The sequence below is a fragment of the Ptychodera flava genome, chromosome 1, assembly GCF_041260155.1.
Source record: "Ptychodera flava strain L36383 chromosome 1, AS_Pfla_20210202, whole genome shotgun sequence".
Classification (NCBI taxonomy): domain Eukaryota; kingdom Metazoa; phylum Hemichordata; class Enteropneusta; family Ptychoderidae; genus Ptychodera; species Ptychodera flava.
In genome coordinates, this window is record NC_091928.1 from 570,456 (window position 1) to 589,048 (window position 18,593).

Genomic DNA, 18,593 nt, shown 5'->3' on the forward strand with positions numbered 1-18,593 from the left:
TGAACTAAATGATATATATTGAAATTATTGTGAAATCTGCAATTTTGTATTTTTGGGGGCAATTTTTGCCATTTTGGTCAAAAAATGTCTTCCTCCAAAACTACTCGTCAGATTGCTTTGAAATTTGGTATACAGGCTTCTACAGATGAAATAAATGTGATGTATTGAAATTATGATGAAATCTGCAATTTTGTAGTTTTTACGCAATTTCTCAAAAAACTATATGCCTAATAGCTTTGATATTATGTGCGATGTGTGATAGTTGAGTGTGTGAGTGTGACTGCTTCAGAACTCTACAACGTGTAGAGAGGTCGCAGTCAGAAAAATGTAAAATGTAGCTCGGTGATTGAACCACTCTTTTTTTGCTCACGTGTTTACACACGTGAGCATATGTCGCAGCGATGTCTGTCTGTCTGTCTGTCTGTCCGTCTGTGTGTCTGTCTGTCTGTCTGTCTGTCTGTTGGTCCGATATCTCAAAAACGGCTTATCAGAGCAGAATCAAATCTAATACATAAATTCAGTTAGTAAATGGCAAGAATTGATTAGTTTTTGATGGGTGTGGCTTGCATACTTTTTGCTCATTTGCATAATTAATGATTTCAGAAAAAACGGATATACATTAAAAACGACTACACACAATTTGATGAGATTTGCTACAAATGTTGATCACATCAAGATATATCAGCAGTGGGAACCATTAAGGGGTGACATGAAAGATAAATGCTAATTTGCATATTTAATGAACTTTCCCAATCAGGGATATATATCTGAATTAACTTGATTGTAGTTGTTGAAACTTGCTATATACATCAAAGATACTGTGATATAACATTATTGAAAGTCAAAAGACATTTTTTCTTCAGCCAAAACCTAATTTGAATATTAAATGAATTTTCATAATTAGGGATATTTATCTGAATTTACTTGATCAAAATTGATGAAACTTGCTATGTACATAAAAGACACTATAATACAACATTATTGAAAGTCATTAAGCATTTTCTTTTCAGCCAATTCCTAATTTGCATATTTAATGAACTGTCCTAATTAGAGATATATATCTGAATCGACTTGACCAAAGTTTACAAAACTTGCTACATATATTACAGATACCATGATACAACATTATACAATCTTTAAGCATTTTTACTAAAGCCAATTCCCAATTTACATATTTAATGAACTTTGCTTATTAGGGATATATAACGGGATTTACTTGATCAAAGTTGGCAAAACATGCTATGTACATTGATGATTATACCAGGTACTAGGTTAAAACAATATCGAAAGTCATTTCACATTTTCATGTCAGCTAATTTATAATTTGCATATCCAATGAGCTTTCACAGCTCGGCATATATGGTTTGAAGGACATGGCCAACAGTAATTACACTTGCTATATAAAGTGGTGATACAATAAGAGCAGTCAAATAGCTTTAATATTTTTATTTCAGCTAATTACATATTTTTGTACTTCATGACCTTTTAGAATTAATCGGCGGTGATTATTGTTCATTATGTTGATCATAATAATTTCAATGAAGTTGCAAACATGTGGCAAAGGTTCAAATTTACACATAACTTCAATATATAATGAAACACGTGAGCATTTACAGTTCATATCTGGTTGAGAGTGGGGATTTGGCCGAGCAGTTCTGTCTGTTGCTTCTCCACTAGGTGACTTGGTGCCGTATGTTGTGGGTTTGAACTCCGAATGAAGACACTGTATTCTCTACCCTGGGTTGATAGCTCTGCTGGTGGACAGAATTGTCCCGAAGGCTATCTTTTGCCCAGTTTAAGCGATGTATGTATTCATTGCTTCAATAAAAAGTTTGTGTGCGATGTGTGATAGTTGAGTGTGCGAGTGTGAGTGCTTCTGAACTATACAACGTGCGGAGAGGTCGCAGTCAGAAAAATGTAACAATTTAGCTTGGTGATTGAATCACTTGTTTTTAGCTCACGTGTGTAAACACATGGGCTATTGTCATAGCGATGTCTGTCTGTCTGTCCGTGTGTGTGTGTGTGTGTGTGTGTGTGTGTGTGTGTGTCTGTCTGTCTGTTTACACAATAACTCAAAAACACCTGAACGGATTCAAGTCAGATTTGGTACACAGGTACCATATGCTACTTGCAAGAACTGATTAGATTTTGGTTAGTGTGGCTTGCATATTAATGAAGTTATGCAATATAGTTTTTTTCCGTGCAATGGTTTCCCTATGGAGACGGTAATGACAGTGTAGACATATATCAAGAAATACTGCACAAAATTTCATGAAACTTTTCACCGATGACAATATCAGAACATTTTGATGATACTGTGAGTGTCATGTCAATTACCTTCTCATTTGCATATTTAATGAACTTTTGTTATCAATGAGATAACTCTGAAATTCCTGCACCAAACTTGATGATACTTGCAACAAATATTGATCTGATATATATCTCATTATACTTAGAAGCATTGGACAGTGTCTAGTTAATAAATAGGTCATTTGCATATTTTATGAAGTTTTGTAATTAGTGGTATAACTCCAAAATAACTTCACCAAATGTGATGAAATCTGCTGCAGATACTGATCTGACTGATATCTAACTGTAGTGTAAAGCATTCAGTAGTGTGAAATTAATTAAGGGTTCATTTGCATATTTAATGAATTTGTAATTAGGTATATAACTCTGAAATTACGGAACCCAAGTCTTTGAAATTGGGTACAGATATTGTTTTGATAAATATCTAATTGTACTGAGAAGCATTTGGCAGTGTCAAGTTAACGAATAGGTCATTTGCATATTTTATGAAGTTTTGTAATTAGTGGTATAACTCCAAAATAACTGCATCAAATGTGATGAAAACTGCTGCATATAATGATCTGACAGATATCTAACTGTGTTGTAAAGCATTTAGTAGTGTAAAGTTAATTAAGGGTTCATTTGCATATTTAATAAACTTTGTAATTAGGTATATAACTCTGAAATTGCGGCACCAAATTTTGTGAAACGTGCTACAGATATTGATTTGATAAATATTTAATTGTGCTTTGAATCATTGAACAGTGTCAAGTTAATATAGGGATTATTTGCATATTTAATGAACTTTGTAATTAGTGACATTACTCTAAAATTACTGCACTAAATTAAATAAAACGTGCTACAAATGTTGATCTGATGGATATCTAATTGTCCCATGAAGCATTGAGCAGTGTCAAGTTAATTAACAGCTCATTTGCATATTAAATAAAGTTTTGTAATTAGTGATTAAAATCTGAGAGTACTGTGCGATGTTGAAAAAAACCTGCTTCATTTAGTGATAACATAATTATAAATCACTTTTTATTTCATAATCAATAAAAAGAAGATACACAAAAAACCCAGGTCCTCAGCCGAATATGAGAAAGGCAAAATGTTCCTCGAACTTGCAAGAGGCAGGGCAAACAAAACAATACAATAACAATGAAGAACATGACATAACATCTTGCCAAAGAAAAAAAAAAACAACAATAAAACGTTTAACAAGGAAAAACTGCGCAAAACATAAGCAAATCTGTGAAATACAGATGAACATATAGATTGGTTGGTAAATATACATTATACAATGCTATTTAGTGATTCAAGTGCACTTTTGGAAGATGACAATATTGAAGCCTCACACCATGATGGTTCATCTTTGGCATGAAATAGGCAATAGCTTGAAATGAGGCATAGTTTACTGATATCACGTATCACGGTTTTATGCTGTTTACTTAATTTCAGTGCCTTAAGAAGTTGTAGAAGTCTAAGTTTATTGTCTGTCGTTATTTGTCCTCTCGACCCGACTTCAAAACAAATGAGTTCTGTCGAATAACCTTGAGCTTGTAAAGAGTTAACAAGATGTGAATATTTCATGCATTTGTCATTATGACGTCTCTCGATATTAAATTCAAATGGTACTGTCAGTTCAAAAATGATCATTCTTTTTACATTACTGAACAGAATAACAAGATCAGGACGGTCAGGTGTACATAAAACATTGTGCGGGATGGTGCCTTTTGTATGACCTGGTAAATCGGCGTAAATAGATAATGTGTCCATAACTGATGAAGCACAAATTTGAAAAATATAATTCAGAATATTATTATGTCGCCACGTGTATCTATTCTGTTCAAGCATGATTTTGCAGCCATTCAGAACATGATGAAGGGTTTGGGTATTACCGCAAAGTTTACACTTTGAGGAAATTTTCTTATCCCATCTATGTAGATTACTGAACGTTGGAAGACAGTCAATAGCTGCTCTGACTGCGAAGCTGAGGATTTTTTTTGGCATGTTATAGATAATGCTTCTCCATGTAATGTCAGACTTTTCTTCTGCAAGAAGCGCCAGGAATTTTCCCTGAACAACCAGAGATTTTATTTTATCCATCCAATGACACTGATATTTTGTTGTAACGATTTGTTTGATGTTTTCCTTCACATGGTCCCACTTACTACCTGTTGCTGCATTAACAGCATCTGTTGCTATGGCAGCAGCTTCAATGTTGCCATATGATTTCCTACTATAAGATTCCTCCCGTGCTATTGTGGCATTCATGGCTGCCATAACCCGGTCATCTGCCCTGATATGACAGTGTGCTACAGTATGTGCATGACATTAACAGCTCATTTGCATATTAAATAAAGTTTTGTAATTAGTGATTAAAATCTGAGAGTACTGTGCGATGTTGAAAAAAACCTGCTTCATTTAGTGATAACATATATATATCTTATTGTTCTGTGAAGCGTACTACTATTAATGAACCTGTTGTAAAACACGTGAGCATATTCCGTTCATATCTAGTTGAGAGTAGGGATTTGGCTGACAGAATCAACCAGACTCATTGTTCACTGGTGAGAATTACCCAGATTGATTCACATGAGTGAACAACAAATCTGGCTGATTCTCACTGATGAATGGTGAGTCTGGTTCATTCTCACCATAAAAATTACCATTCTCACAGTGCTTGGTGAGAATTTCCATTCTCACAGGTGAGAATCTATTATCTGACAAAGGAGTGTATTTCTCACTGCTCACCGGTGAGAATTGAAAAATTCTCACTGGTAGCAGTGAGAATGACAAGAGATTCTCACCAATTGAGAGAAAGTGTCACTTTCTCGCTCCAGTCTCGCAAGTTTTTCCTATAGTGTATGTGCCATGTGTTCAATGTGACAACAGTTTTTTCTGTCTTATAGTCATGTTTATATATATACTATTCACAGGTGAGGAGGCATTGAAAAATGCCTCCATTGATGGTTCTATACCTATTCGATATCGACTGTACCCATCATATTATCACAGTTTTGCTATTACACAAAACTATGTCATCTTCCTCGAGCAACCATTGTATCTCAACGTTATGAAATTGGCTACAGCAAAATTCATGGGAAATACTCTACAGAACACTCTAGAATACCATCCACAATGTCCTGCTATATTCCACATAATTGAACAAGAAAGTGGCAAACCTATTGATGTGAAGTTCTTCAGCAGTGCATTCTTCTGTTTCCATCATATTAATGCCTATGAACATGATGGTCACATTGTCCTTGATGTTTGTGCTCATAACGACATTGAAATAATTGAATCAATGTCATTCAGTCATCTAAAGAAGACTACCAGTGGACATATTCCCATTGAAGTCAGAAGATTTGTTTTTCCATTGGCCATGAATAAGGTAAATAATTTGTTTCATTTAAGCTAGTAATTTAATACATCTTCAAGTACATATCTTCTACAAAGTATTTTTAGCGCACATTTGGTATACCAATGTGAAGTTATCATATAAGCTGAAGTCGGTAGCATCTGTATGTATGTGTATATGTATGTATATTTGTATAATGTACAATACAGTATGTCCGTCAACATCAAAAACACACGAACCGCTGAACCGCTGCACCGCTGCTTGGTATTTGGTTGTGGATGCATCCTAGGCTATAGATGGAATTTTGTTGAAATGAAGTTTGCATTGCCAAAATTATGCAAATGGGCTTAAAAATGTGAAAATGGTAAAAAATAAATAACTCAAGAACCACTGTTTTGATTGCTTTGAAAATTAGTGTGCAAGTACCTCAGGTGTACCTCATACAGGTTTATAATGTATATCGTGAAGATATCTTGATTTTGTATTTTTGCTGAATTTTTTGGTCATTAGTCCCCACAGACACCGTCCGGGGGAACTTATAAGTTTGGTCATGTCCGTGCGTGTGTGCGTGCGTGCGTGCGTGCGTGCGTGCGTCCGTTCACGCCGATATCTCAGACATGCCCTGGTCAATTTCTTTCGAACTTTGCACAAGGATAGTACCCTAATCCATACAGATGCACGTCCATTTGTTTCACAATGCGATCAAATTTAGCCGTGTTAGAGGACTTTTTATTTTACATCTCCGTAAACTCCCATGTATAAGTCTGCTCACCATAGAATCCCATGTATAAGGCCAAGTAAAATAAAAATTTGATTTCTCATCGTATTCATATTGCAAAAAGGATGCAGTGACAGTTTTTAGTCCCCACGGATGAGGTCCAGGGGGCTTATAGATGGGTCATGTCCCTCCGTTCACGCAGATATATCACATACTTTGACAAAATGTCACGTGACCTCATTGACCTTTGACCTCAAATATACATATTTGTCCATAACTCAGTAACCACAAGTGTTACACCCTTCATACATGATATGATGGGACACCTTATGACGCAACATATTATAGCTCATTAATTATGTGCATATCTAATTTTGAGCGAGCCAATAGAGCTAGAGGTCTGATTTTTGGTATATAGGGATAACTTAGCAATACAATTTTTTTGACAAAATGTCACATGACCTCAGTGACCTTTGACCTCAAATATACATATTTGTCCATAACTCAGTAACCACAAGTGCTAGAGCCTTCATATTTGGTATGATCGACATACTGTACCTCATTAATTATGCACATATCTAATTCTGAGCAAGCCAATAGAGCTTGATTTCTGATATTTGGTATATAGGGATAACTAAAGGATAGCAATTTTTTGACCAAATGTCATGTGACCTTGATGACCTTTTACCTAAAATATACATTTATGTCAATAAATAAGTAACCACAAGTGCTATATCCTTTATATTTAGTAGGATGGGACACCTTATGAGAACACACGCTTTACTTCATTAATTATGCACGTATCTAATTCTGGGCAAAAGAATAGAGCTAGAGGTCTGATTTTCGGCATATAGGGATAAATTAGCAATACAATTTTTTTTTCAAAATGTCACGTGACCTTGATGACCTTCGACCTTGATCATACATATATATGCATAACTCTGTAACCTGAAGTTCTATACCCTCCAATTTTGATAGGATATTAGACCTTAAGATGTCATATCTTGTACCTCATTTATTATGCGCATATGTATTTCTTGGCTGGCCAATACATCTTGTTATGTAGGTCATTTCCCCCCACACTCATCATGACCTGAGTCCAATTAGTCTAGAACATTCTCAAGGTCACTGCCCTTAATGACCTCACAACCTTGAATTCAATTAGTCATGTTTGGAATGTTCTGGAAAGTTGATTAGTTGGGTAAGAGAGATAATTTTAGAACAGTAATTAGCATGTCAATAAAAGTTCTAGACTGTTCTTATATGCTCTTATGTAAGCGCATGTATATAAAAGGGACGTGCACAGCTTCCAGTCAGACTTTTGGGATCGTGTCTCTTGTGTGTAACTAAACTCCAGCAGTAGTCATTCTCAGGACTTTCCAAGACCTTCACTGCCAACGTTGGATTTATACTGTGGACTTTGTGCAGCTTCAAGCCTGCAAGCCAAAGGACTGTTCATTCATCCGACTGACTGTTACAACTCTGAGACTGGAGCTTTGCCGTCCCAGCTGAGATAAGTAGTCTGTACACTTTTAAAGCTTGTACTCTATCCCTGACTTAGCAATTAGTTTTATTTTCGTAATAAATTTTGTTTAAACGTTAACTGCTGAGTTCACCCTTTTGTTTGTTTTCTCTGCACGTAACAAAATTGGGGGCTCGTCCGGGAGACGAATATTTTGAGCCGTTTGACAACCTTTTGCCTGCCTTTTCAAAACTACTGTATACTGTGAACTCAGCGAAATTCAATCATGGCGGAATTCAAGCCAGACGAATTTATGGATGACCTTGATCAGGACACATTTAATTCCCTCAGAAAAGACAACCTCATAGCACTGGCAAATTTCCTTAAAGTAGATGTCAAAAAATCTATGCGCAAGCGAGAAATACAGTTCAAGATTGCAAAACATTTAGTTAATTCTGGCCATTTTGAGGAGTCTGCCTTAAAGGATTATGAGCCTGAGTCTTCCTTCGAACTCAAAAAATTAGAATTAGAAATACAGGCAGATTTGGAGCTTAAGAAATTGGAATTAGAAAAGGAAAAATTACAAATGGAAGAAAGGGAAAGGCAGGAAAAATTGCAAATGGAAGAAAGACAGAAAGAAAAAGAATTGCGGTTAGAAGAACAGCGATTACAGGTAGAAATAAAACGTTTAGAGCTTGGAAAGTCAGGAAAATTCTTCCCTTCAGACAATTTTGACATCACTAAGCATTTCAGGTTAGTTCCCCCTTTCCAAGAAAAGGATGTTGATAAATATTTCCTTCATTTTGAGAAAATTGCTCAGAGTCTGAATTCGCCTAAGGAGTCCTGGTCTATGCTTTTGCAGAGTGCTTTGGTGGGTAAAGCCAGAGAAATTTACATTCAGTTGTCAGTAGAGCAGGCTTCAAATTATGATTCTGTGAAGGAATTAATTCTCAAGGGCTATGAGTTGGTGCCTGAAGCTTACCGTCAGAAATTTAGGGATTGTGAGAAGGCGAAAGATCAAACTTATGTTGAATTTGCTCGAACAAAAGAACAACTGTTTGATCGTTGGTGTTCTTCTGAAAAGGTCAGTCAGAATTATGACAAATTACGACAACTTGTTTTGATTGAGGAATTTAAAAGGTGCATCTGGAGTGACATCAAGACATTTATCAATGAACAAAAAGCAGATACATTGGAGGTTGCTGCACGTTTGGCCGATGACTATTCATTGACCCACAAATCTTCCTTTCTCAGCAAACCATACCAGTCCTTTTCATACAGAAACAATGCAGGTAAATTTAACTCCTCCTTTTCATCCAAGAATTTTTCAAAGGACAGTAGGAAATCAAATGACAACAGTTCACAGAGTTTAGGTAACACTCCCACATCATCAGATCCCAAGTCTCAATCTCCTTCTGACAAACAGTTTGGTACACTTTCTTGTAATTATTGTAAGAAAGATGGCCATTTAATGTCAGATTGTTTCAAATTGAAAAGAAAACGTGAAGGTCAAAGTGGTCAAAGCGGATCTAAGCCCACCGGCTTTATTTCTTCATCAACTCAACTAGAGTCTAATAATGTGTGCAACACATTTTCTGAGGTTAAATCCCTCTCATCCCCAATTAATGAGGTCAAGGTCAATTCTTCTCAAGATAGCATTATGGGTATTTTCGAACCATTTATTCATGATGGTTTTATATCACTTTCTAGTGATTTTTCTTCCGCTACCCCTGTCAAAATTTTAAGAGATACCGGGGCGTCCCAGTCTCTTTTGTTGGCAGATACCCTGCCGTTTTCTGAAAAGTCATTTTCAGGTTCTAAAGTTCTTATTAAGGGGGTAGATTGCAATGACTATATTCCTGTTCCTCTCCATAATGTCTATTTGTCTTCGGACTTTGTTTCTGGACCTGTGACTTTAGGTATTAGGCCTTTTTTGCCTTTTGAAGGGATTCACCTTCTTCTTTGAAACGACCTTGCTGGGGACAAGGTCATTACTAATCCACTTGTGACTGATAATCCTAGTTTAGATCAGGATCCGGAGCCAACTGAACAAGAGATACCCGATTTATTTCCTTCATGTGCTATTACTCGAGCCATGTCAAAGAAAACTTCTGAGAATCAAAATACTCTCAAAAATAATGTCACAGATGTTGACTTAAATGACACCTTTCTCAGTCAGGTGTTTGACACGGATCATTCCGTTATCCCTCGTGGATTTGAAACTTCCAGTAAAACTTCTGCTGACCAAAGTCAGACATTTTCTAGATCAAATCTCATTGCAGAACAACACAAAGACCCAGATATTTTGTCTTTGTTTGACAGGGTAGATGATGAAGGTAAAACTTCAGATAGCTCTGTTTCCTATTATACAAAATCTGGTATTCTCATGCGTAAATGGAGACCTCCAGATGTTTTGGTTGATGACGAGTGGGCTATGAAACATCAAATTGTGGTTCCAAAGCCCTATCGTGCTGAAATATTGCGCCTGGCCCATGAAACGCCCTGGGCTGGTCACTTAGGAGTCAGGAAAACCTATCATAAAATTCTCAGTCACTTTTATTGGCCTAATCTCAGGCAGGATGTAACACATTTCTGTAAAACTTGTCACACATGTCAAATGGTATGAAAGCCGAATCAGACCATTCCAAAGGCCCCTTTACAGCCAATTCCTGCATTTCAAGAACCATTTAGTAGGATACTAATAGACTGTGTTGTGGGCCCCTACCAAAAACAAGATCAGGAAATGAGTACATGTTGACAATTATGTGTACATCAACTCGGTTCCCCGAAGCCATACCACTGAGAAACATAAAGACAAAGACTATAGTGAGAGCTTTAGTCAAATTTTTCACTTTATTTGGCCTCCCTAAATGTGTCCAGTCCGATCAACGCTCCAACTTTATGTCTGGTATTTTTCAACAAGTAATGGATCAGCTAGGCATTAAACAGTATAGGTCATCCGCCTATCATCCAGAAAGTCAGGGTGCTCTTGAGCGATTTCATCAAACTTTGAAAAACATGATTAGGACCTACTGTTTTGACACAGAGAAGCAGTGGGATGAAGGAATTCATTTTCTGCTCTTTGCTGTTAGAGAGTCAAATCAAGAGTCTCTTGGTTTTAGCCCATTTGAGCTTGTATTTGGACATACAGTCCGTGGCCCACTTAAGCTTGTTAAAGAGAAATTCCTATCAGACGATGATGATTGTCTGAATATTTTGCAATATGTGTCAGATTTTCGTACAAAACTCTCTAAAGCATGTGAGTTAGCCAGAGAAAATCTTGAGTCATCTCAGCAGTCAATGAAAACCAAATATGATAAAAACACCTCAAAACGGAAGTTTGAACCAGGTCAAAAAGTTCTTGTTCTACTTCCAATTCCTGGCAAACCACTCCATGCTCGTTACTTTGGGCCATACCTAATTGATAAGAAATTGAGTGATTTAAATTACATCATAATAACACCTGACAGGCGAAAACAAAAACAGCTATGTCACATAAATATGCTTAAGCCATATTTTGGATAGGGATAATCCTACTATAACTCAGCCTGTCAGTACAGTCAGTTCTGGCCATTATGAAGATAGTGATACTGAAACTGACTTGAGTGAAAATACTCTAAACTCAAAGCTGGGCTCGGTCAAGCTTCAGAACTCAGAAATCCTGGAGAAGCTGGAGTCTACAAAGTTGGCACACCTCCAGCCAGAACAACAACAACAGGTGAAAGAACTGCTCCATGAATATAAACACCTGTTTCAAGATGTTCCAACGAGGACAAACGTCATCTATCACGATGTTGATGTTGGGGACAGTAAGCCTGTAAAACAGCATCCATACAGACTGAATCCAACAAAAGCGAAATATCTACAGGAAGAAGTCAAATACCTGCTGGACATGACTTTATTGAACCCAGTAAAAGTAACTGGAGTTCGCCGTGCATACTTGTTCCCAAATCAGATCACAGTTATCGTATGTGCACGGACTTTAGGAAGGTCAACACTTTAACAAAGACAGACACTTTCCCAATCCCGAGGATTGACGACTGCATCGACCGAGTGGGAAAAGCCAAGTATGTGACGAAATTTGACCTACTGAAGGGATTTTGGCAAGTCCCTCTGACGGATCGTGCTCGTGAAATATCCGCCTTTGTTACACCAGACAGATTGTTCCAGTACAAGGTGATGCCATTGGGAATGAAGAACTCTCCGGCAACGTTCCAACGGATGATCAACGACGTCATATCCGGGCTAGACGGGTGTGCAGCTTACGTTGACGACGTCATCCTGTATAGTGACACCTGGGAGGAACACATCAAGCTCATGCGAAAGTTCTTTGAGAGACTGAGCAAAGCAATGTTGACTGTCAACCTTGCCAAATCTGAGTTTGGTTGGGCGAGGGTGACTTACCTCGGACATACTGTAGGACATGGTGAGGTAAAACCTGTTGATGCCAAAATCAGTGCCATTTCAAGTTTTCCCATACCAAACTGCAAACGACAACTGATGCACTTTCTCGGTATGGCTGGTTACTACAGAAAATTCTGTCCAAATTTCTCCACAATTACTGAGCCTTTGACTAACTTACTTAAAAAGAAAGTAAAGTTTGTTTGGTCAGAGCAATGCCAACAGGCATTTGATACACTTAAAGCCATACTGCAAAGTGTTCCAGTGTTGTCTGCACCAGATTTCACTTTGCCATTCAAATTAGCTGTAGATGCTAGTGATACGGCTGCTGGTGCTGTTTTATTTCAAGAGGATAGTCATGGTGTAGATCATCCTGTTTGCTATTTTTCACGCAAATTTAACAAATCCCAGAGAAACTACTCTACAATTGAAAAAGAGTGTTTATCTTTGATATTAGCTTTACAGCATTTTGAAGTTTATGTTACTTCTTCAAATCAGCCAATAGTGGTTTATATTGATCACAACCCTCTTGTTTTTCTGCAGAAATTTAAAGGCAAAAATCAGAGATTGCTAAGATGGAGTTTAATGTTACAGGAGTTTAATCTTGACATTAGACATATCAAAGGCAGAGACAATTTAATTGCAGACTGTCTCTCTCGTATTTAGAGTTTATTGTTGTTCACACTTTTAAGATTACATTTGTAAAAGAAAATTTTTTTTCTTTGAAAAATTTTATTTTTTGAAGAGGGGGTGTGTTATGTAGGTTATTTCCCCCCACACTCATCATGACCTGAGTCCAATTAGTCTAGAACATTCTCAAGGTCACTGCCCTTAATGACCTCACAACCTTGAATTCAATTAGTCATGCTTGGAATGTTCTGGAAAGTTGATTAGTTATGTAAGAGAGATAATTTTAGAACAGTAATTAGCATGTCAATAAAAGTTCTAGACTGTTCTTATATGCTCTTATGTAAGCGCATGTATATAAAAGGGACGTGCACAGCTTCCAGTCAGACTTTTGGGATCGTGTCTCTTGTGTGTTACTAAACTCCAGCAGTAGTCATTCTCAAGACTTTCCAAGACCTTCACTGCCAACGCTGGATTTATACTGTGGACTTTGTGCATCTTCAAGCCTGCAAGCCAAAGGACTGTTCATTCATCCGACTGACTGTTACAACTCTGAGACTGGAGCTTTGCCGTCCCAGCTGAGATAAGTAGTCTGTACACTTTTAAAGCTTGTACTCTATCCCTGACTTAGCAATTAGTTTTATTTTCGTAATAAATTTTGTTTAAACGTTAACTGCTGAGTTCACCCTTTTGTTCGTTTTCTCTGCACGTAACAATCTAGAGGTCTGATCTTTTTTCCCGATTTAGAACCATAACTTAGACATGCCTCATGTGTTTCAAATTGGGAACAACGACATAGACCTATGTGCCCATAGATCTCAACATATACACTCCAGTGATACTTCTTAATGACCACATTTCCCTGCTCCATCAAGACTAATACTCCTATTACAAGTGGGGACTATGTCATTGTCAATGACTTGTTCATTGCAGACCAATTTTTACAACTTTTCCATGTAAGACACATAGGAACTGATCAGAAATTTTGATCCAGGATAATTCCCGATGTCGTAATCACTGCCCAAGGCATTTCACTATCTGTAACTAATTTAATTGCTGTTTGCATTCAAATGACATCACTCATACCCTGAAAAAATCCCCAATGTTGTAAGTAGCTCACCTGCTTTACATTATCTGCCATCTGGCCATTGTAGCGCTATGTAAATACAGTTATGTCAATACAAAGGAATGGAAATATCCACAGGATGGGGGTGTAGAAGATTGATGAGGTAGATTTATGTTTTTTACCTTTTCCGTTGTACATTATTTTTTCCCCACTCTCCCACCTTTTCTTTTTGTAAAGCCTTCTCTGGCTGATTTTTTTATTGACGTTTGCTATGGAAGTTGATATGCCTGTTTTTAAAGTTAACCTTTCAGCACCTAAGTTGCAGATCTTATTTGCTTTTGTCATTCCTGTTTTAGTGGTTGTACTGTGCAGAAATCATTGTTGTAACATCATCATAGAATTTTGCTGCTCTGAACAGATAGAAAACATTCATTGTTAATCTTTGGTTCCCATACTTAAGTATGTACCAATTCTGATCAAATGTTAGCAAAACCCTTATCATTGGTGGTATATTTTGTTGGCTTACATTATTTTTAACACAACAGGCCAAAGGCTAATTGTGTTATTGTTGTTACCTTGACCCCTGTTGGACAGTATAAATTTTCCATAAATAAAAAAGGTCAAAAACTGCTGAATAGACTATGTTGGTATTTGGTACAGATCTTAAAGACTGTGTTCAAGGTTCAGATTTGTTAAAATGGACATGTCAGTGTCAAAAATATGCAAATGAGGTTAAAAAAGGAAAAATCCTACAAACTGCTAAAACTCAGTAACTGTTGGTCAGATTTGGTTGAGGTATGTAGGTTCCTTTAGGTATTCTAAATTAGGTGTGTACAACTGTGGATGAAATTTGCGTGTTTGTATTTTTGGGGTAATTTTTTCAGTTTTTAGTCAAAAAATCTTCTTTTCTGAAACAGCTTGTCCGATTGCTTTGAAAGTTGGTATCTATGTTCCTTGGGATAACCTCAGTCAAGTTTGTAAAAATTGTAGTAAAATTTTTGTATTAATTTTGGGGCAATTTTCCCAAGTTTGGTCAAAATTTTTTTTCTCCAAAAACTACTCATCTGATGCCTTTGGTACTTGTTATACAGCATTACGGGAAAGCTCCATTAACTTAGGAATACCCGACTTCCCTAGAGGATCAATTTCACAGACCTGCCTTTCCTACAATGGCACTACAATGGCACCAGCTGGATTAGATAAAGATAACGATGGAACATTCACACCTTGGGGATTAAAAGTCTTCTGTTTGTCACCTGAGTTGGTCAGGCAAGGACTCGGGTTTCAGGTACCATGCAAGTTAATGTAGCCTTCCCCTAATGGGTTCATAAGGTTGATCAAAATGTTATGTATTCAAATTGTTATAAAATTTGCAATTTTGTATTTTTGGGGCAATTTTTGTCATTTTTGGTCAAAAATTTTATTTCTCAAAAACTACTCATTTGATAGTTTTAATGTTTGGTATACAGGTTCTAGGGTTTATCTTAATACGACATATCTAAATTTGGATGAAATCTGCAATTTTGTATTTTGGGGGCAATTTTTGCAATTTTGGTGAAAAAATTTGTTTCACAAAATCTACTTTTTGAACAACTTTGATATTGACTAGAAATTTTCCTATATATTTTTGTAGTTATTTTTGACTCTTTGGTCTGGCTGACCTGAAGTTGGCTGTCCAAGATTTCCTCCTCCATCAAAACGTGTCACAAAAAGTTATTCACTATATAACACAAAGGAGCTCTATCAGCTGCCAGGTCCCTTGTTTTAAATTTTCAGAGAAACATCTTCAATTTCCTATTTTTGTGAAGCTTCCCAATTTTTGATGGAAAAAACGTACAGTCCACTATTGATTCCATAACTTTTTCAGGTTGTGTTGATATGAACAAAATTAATTAATATTTGTGAAAAGATTTTCTGATTTTTTGCGATTTATACCTACTGGAACTAAGAATACATAATGTGGTGATTTAGTGAGCATTTCATTTCCTAAACTGTATTTGGTGTTAAAATGCGGTAAAAGAATCATTAGAAAGCACAGCTGAAGGTTATTTTAGCAGGTTTGGTTTCCAACAAATATGTTCCAAACTTTTTTCAATGGTTGAGAGTATCAAGGTTGTAAATAGCTCATACTCTTCCTGTCATTGTATCTTGTTATGTAAACATTGTTGATACCAAAGGGTGGACCATTTGATATCCTGATGGGGGATCTGGAAGATTTTCAAAAAAAGGGTTCCGAGCAAATGTCATTAAAAAATGAATAAGCCAGAAAAGGCTTGACTAAAAGAAAAGGTGGAAGAGTGGAAAAAAAATACTGTACAGTGGATTCAGGTAGAAAATAATGCTATCTCATCAACCTTCAGAACCCCCCCCCCCAGAATATCAAATGGTCCAGCCCCATGTCTTTGTGCACACATTTTACAATGCACTGCATCTCAGTGGAAGATTCCAAGTCAGGTCAGGATTTTAAAGGAATGTAGTCAAGTTCACCACAGCTGATATTCATAAGTTGATATCAGTGCCATCACCCTTGTGACATATTGGTTTTCTAACTTATTCCAAAAGTGGATGCATCAGTTGCACTGGAAGAAAACAATGTTTATTTTATACGTGTAGGGTTTCTGAGTTAATGATTGTATGTCGGAATCTCTGTATGTATCTGGTGTATGAGCAAAATGTAAACATTGGTTGCATGTTGTTAAGCATTTCAGTCAAGGTTATCTGTTGTTCATGAAAATCAAGAAAAGGTAGCTGCTTGCCCGTATTTGTCAACACTTAACTGTCTTTTTGGTTGATTGTCTCAAACATTATCACATATAGTAGAAAGAGGACAAGAAACTAATCAAATTGATGTGTAATATTCACGCTGAGTATCTGTTTATTAACTATTTTATCACTACATCCAGCTGTTTGTTATATATTTATCACTCTCCATGGGCCAAAGCACAAAATGGAGTCAGCATCATCACAGCCAGTCTGTGTATGTCAGTCTAATGTCCATCCATTCGCCGATCTTTCTGTAGAGCAAGTTTGTGGCGCTCATGACTGAATAATTAGTCCCTACGGACACCGTCCGGGGGACTTATAGGTTTGGTTATGTCCATGCGTGCGTGCATGCATGCGGGCATGCAGATATCTCAGAGATTTCATTCAAACTTGGTACAAGGATTATCACCTATGCCATACATATGCACGTCGATTTGTTTTACGATCCGATCCAATATGGCTGTCTTGCAGCCATTTTGTTTCCTGTATTTGATGTCAGTGCGTATGTTCACGCAAATTTCTCAGTAATGCTAGGAGCGATTCCATTCAAACTTGGTACATAGATTACTCTATATCTTATACATATGCACGTAGATTTTTGTTTTGATCCAGTCTAAAATGGCTGCATGGTGGCCATTTTATTTCCAACATTTGATGACTGTGCGTTGGTTCACGTAAATTTTTCAGCGATGCCGGGCGCGATTGCATTGAAAGTTGGTACCTATATTAATCCCTATCACATATATGTGCATGCTGATTTTTGTAATGATTCGATCATAAATGACTGTGTGACAGCCGTTTTCTTTCCTGTATTTGATATCCATCCACAGGGTCCCAAGGTATGATCCACAGGCGTTCAAGGATGATATTAATATTAATGCTGTGTCAATGCATAGGGGCTCATGAATGCAGATATCTGAGATATTCCTGTGCCAATTCTTTTAAACTTGGTGCAAGGATACTACACTGCGGCACACATATTCAGGTCTATTTATATTGGTGTGGCATGCATAATTAGTTCTAATTTGCATAATTCAAGATGAGAGCGCTGTTTCTGGTACAAATGTGCCAAATTTGATGAAACTTTGTGCAGATATTTTTAGTCCCCACGGACACGCTCCAGGGGGACTTATAGGTTTGGTCATGTCCGTGCGTGCGTGCATACGTCTGTGCGTCTGTTCACGCAGATATCTCAGAGATGCCGTGAGCGATTTCATTCAAACTTAGTACAAGGATTACTTCATATGTCATACATATGCACATCAATTTGTTTTGTGATACGATCGAATATGGCTGCCAGGCAGCCATTTTATTACGATTTTTTCATGTACACAGCCATTACTCAGGCATGTTTCAACTGATTTTATTCAAAGTTGGTACAAGGATATTGACCAATGTCATACACATGCACATTGTTTTTTAGCTCGGCTGTCAGCAACGCGGAGTTATCAAATAGGTTGATTTTCCGTCGTTCGTCGTCTGTCGTCATTCATAGTCGTCGTCAGTCATCGTCGTCCGTCAACAATTGCCTTCTCCTCTGAAACAGCAAGTCCAATTGCTTTGAAAGTTTATATGCAGTTCACTTGGGGTGACCTCACAAATCGTGGTGAAATTTGCATATTTGTATTATTTGGGCATTTTTTACTGTTTTTGGTAAAAGAATCTTCTTCTCTGAAACCGCTTGTTCGATTGCTTTGAAATTTAATATTCAGTTTACTTAGGGTGACTTCAGTCAGATTTGTTCAGATCGTGGTGAAATTTGCATATTTGTATTTTTAAGGCAATTTTTGTCATTTTTGGTAAAAAAATCTACAGGTTCCTACAGATGAACGAAATCATTTTTATTGAAATTATGATGAAATCTGCAATTTTGTGTTTTGGGGGCAATTTTTTTCCATTTTTG

General features: G+C 36.9%; 1 protein-coding gene across 8 annotated transcripts in view; it reads left to right on the forward strand.

Moving 5' to 3' along the window:
• The window catches only part of LOC139136486 (carotenoid-cleaving dioxygenase, mitochondrial-like), a 141,534-nt gene that overhangs the window by 15,052 nt on the left and 107,889 nt on the right, over positions 1 to 18,593 (forward strand). For all 8 annotated transcript variants that reach the window (XR_011553548.1, XR_011553608.1, XR_011553660.1 and 5 more), the window contains exon 4: positions 5,232 to 5,686. Coding sequence is in view for 4 of the 8 variants with exons in the window: in XM_070704580.1 (XP_070560681.1) it covers positions 5,232 to 5,686 (455 nt within the window). In the remaining 4 variants the exon portion in view is untranslated. The remainder of the gene's footprint in view (positions 1 to 5,231; positions 5,687 to 18,593) is intronic.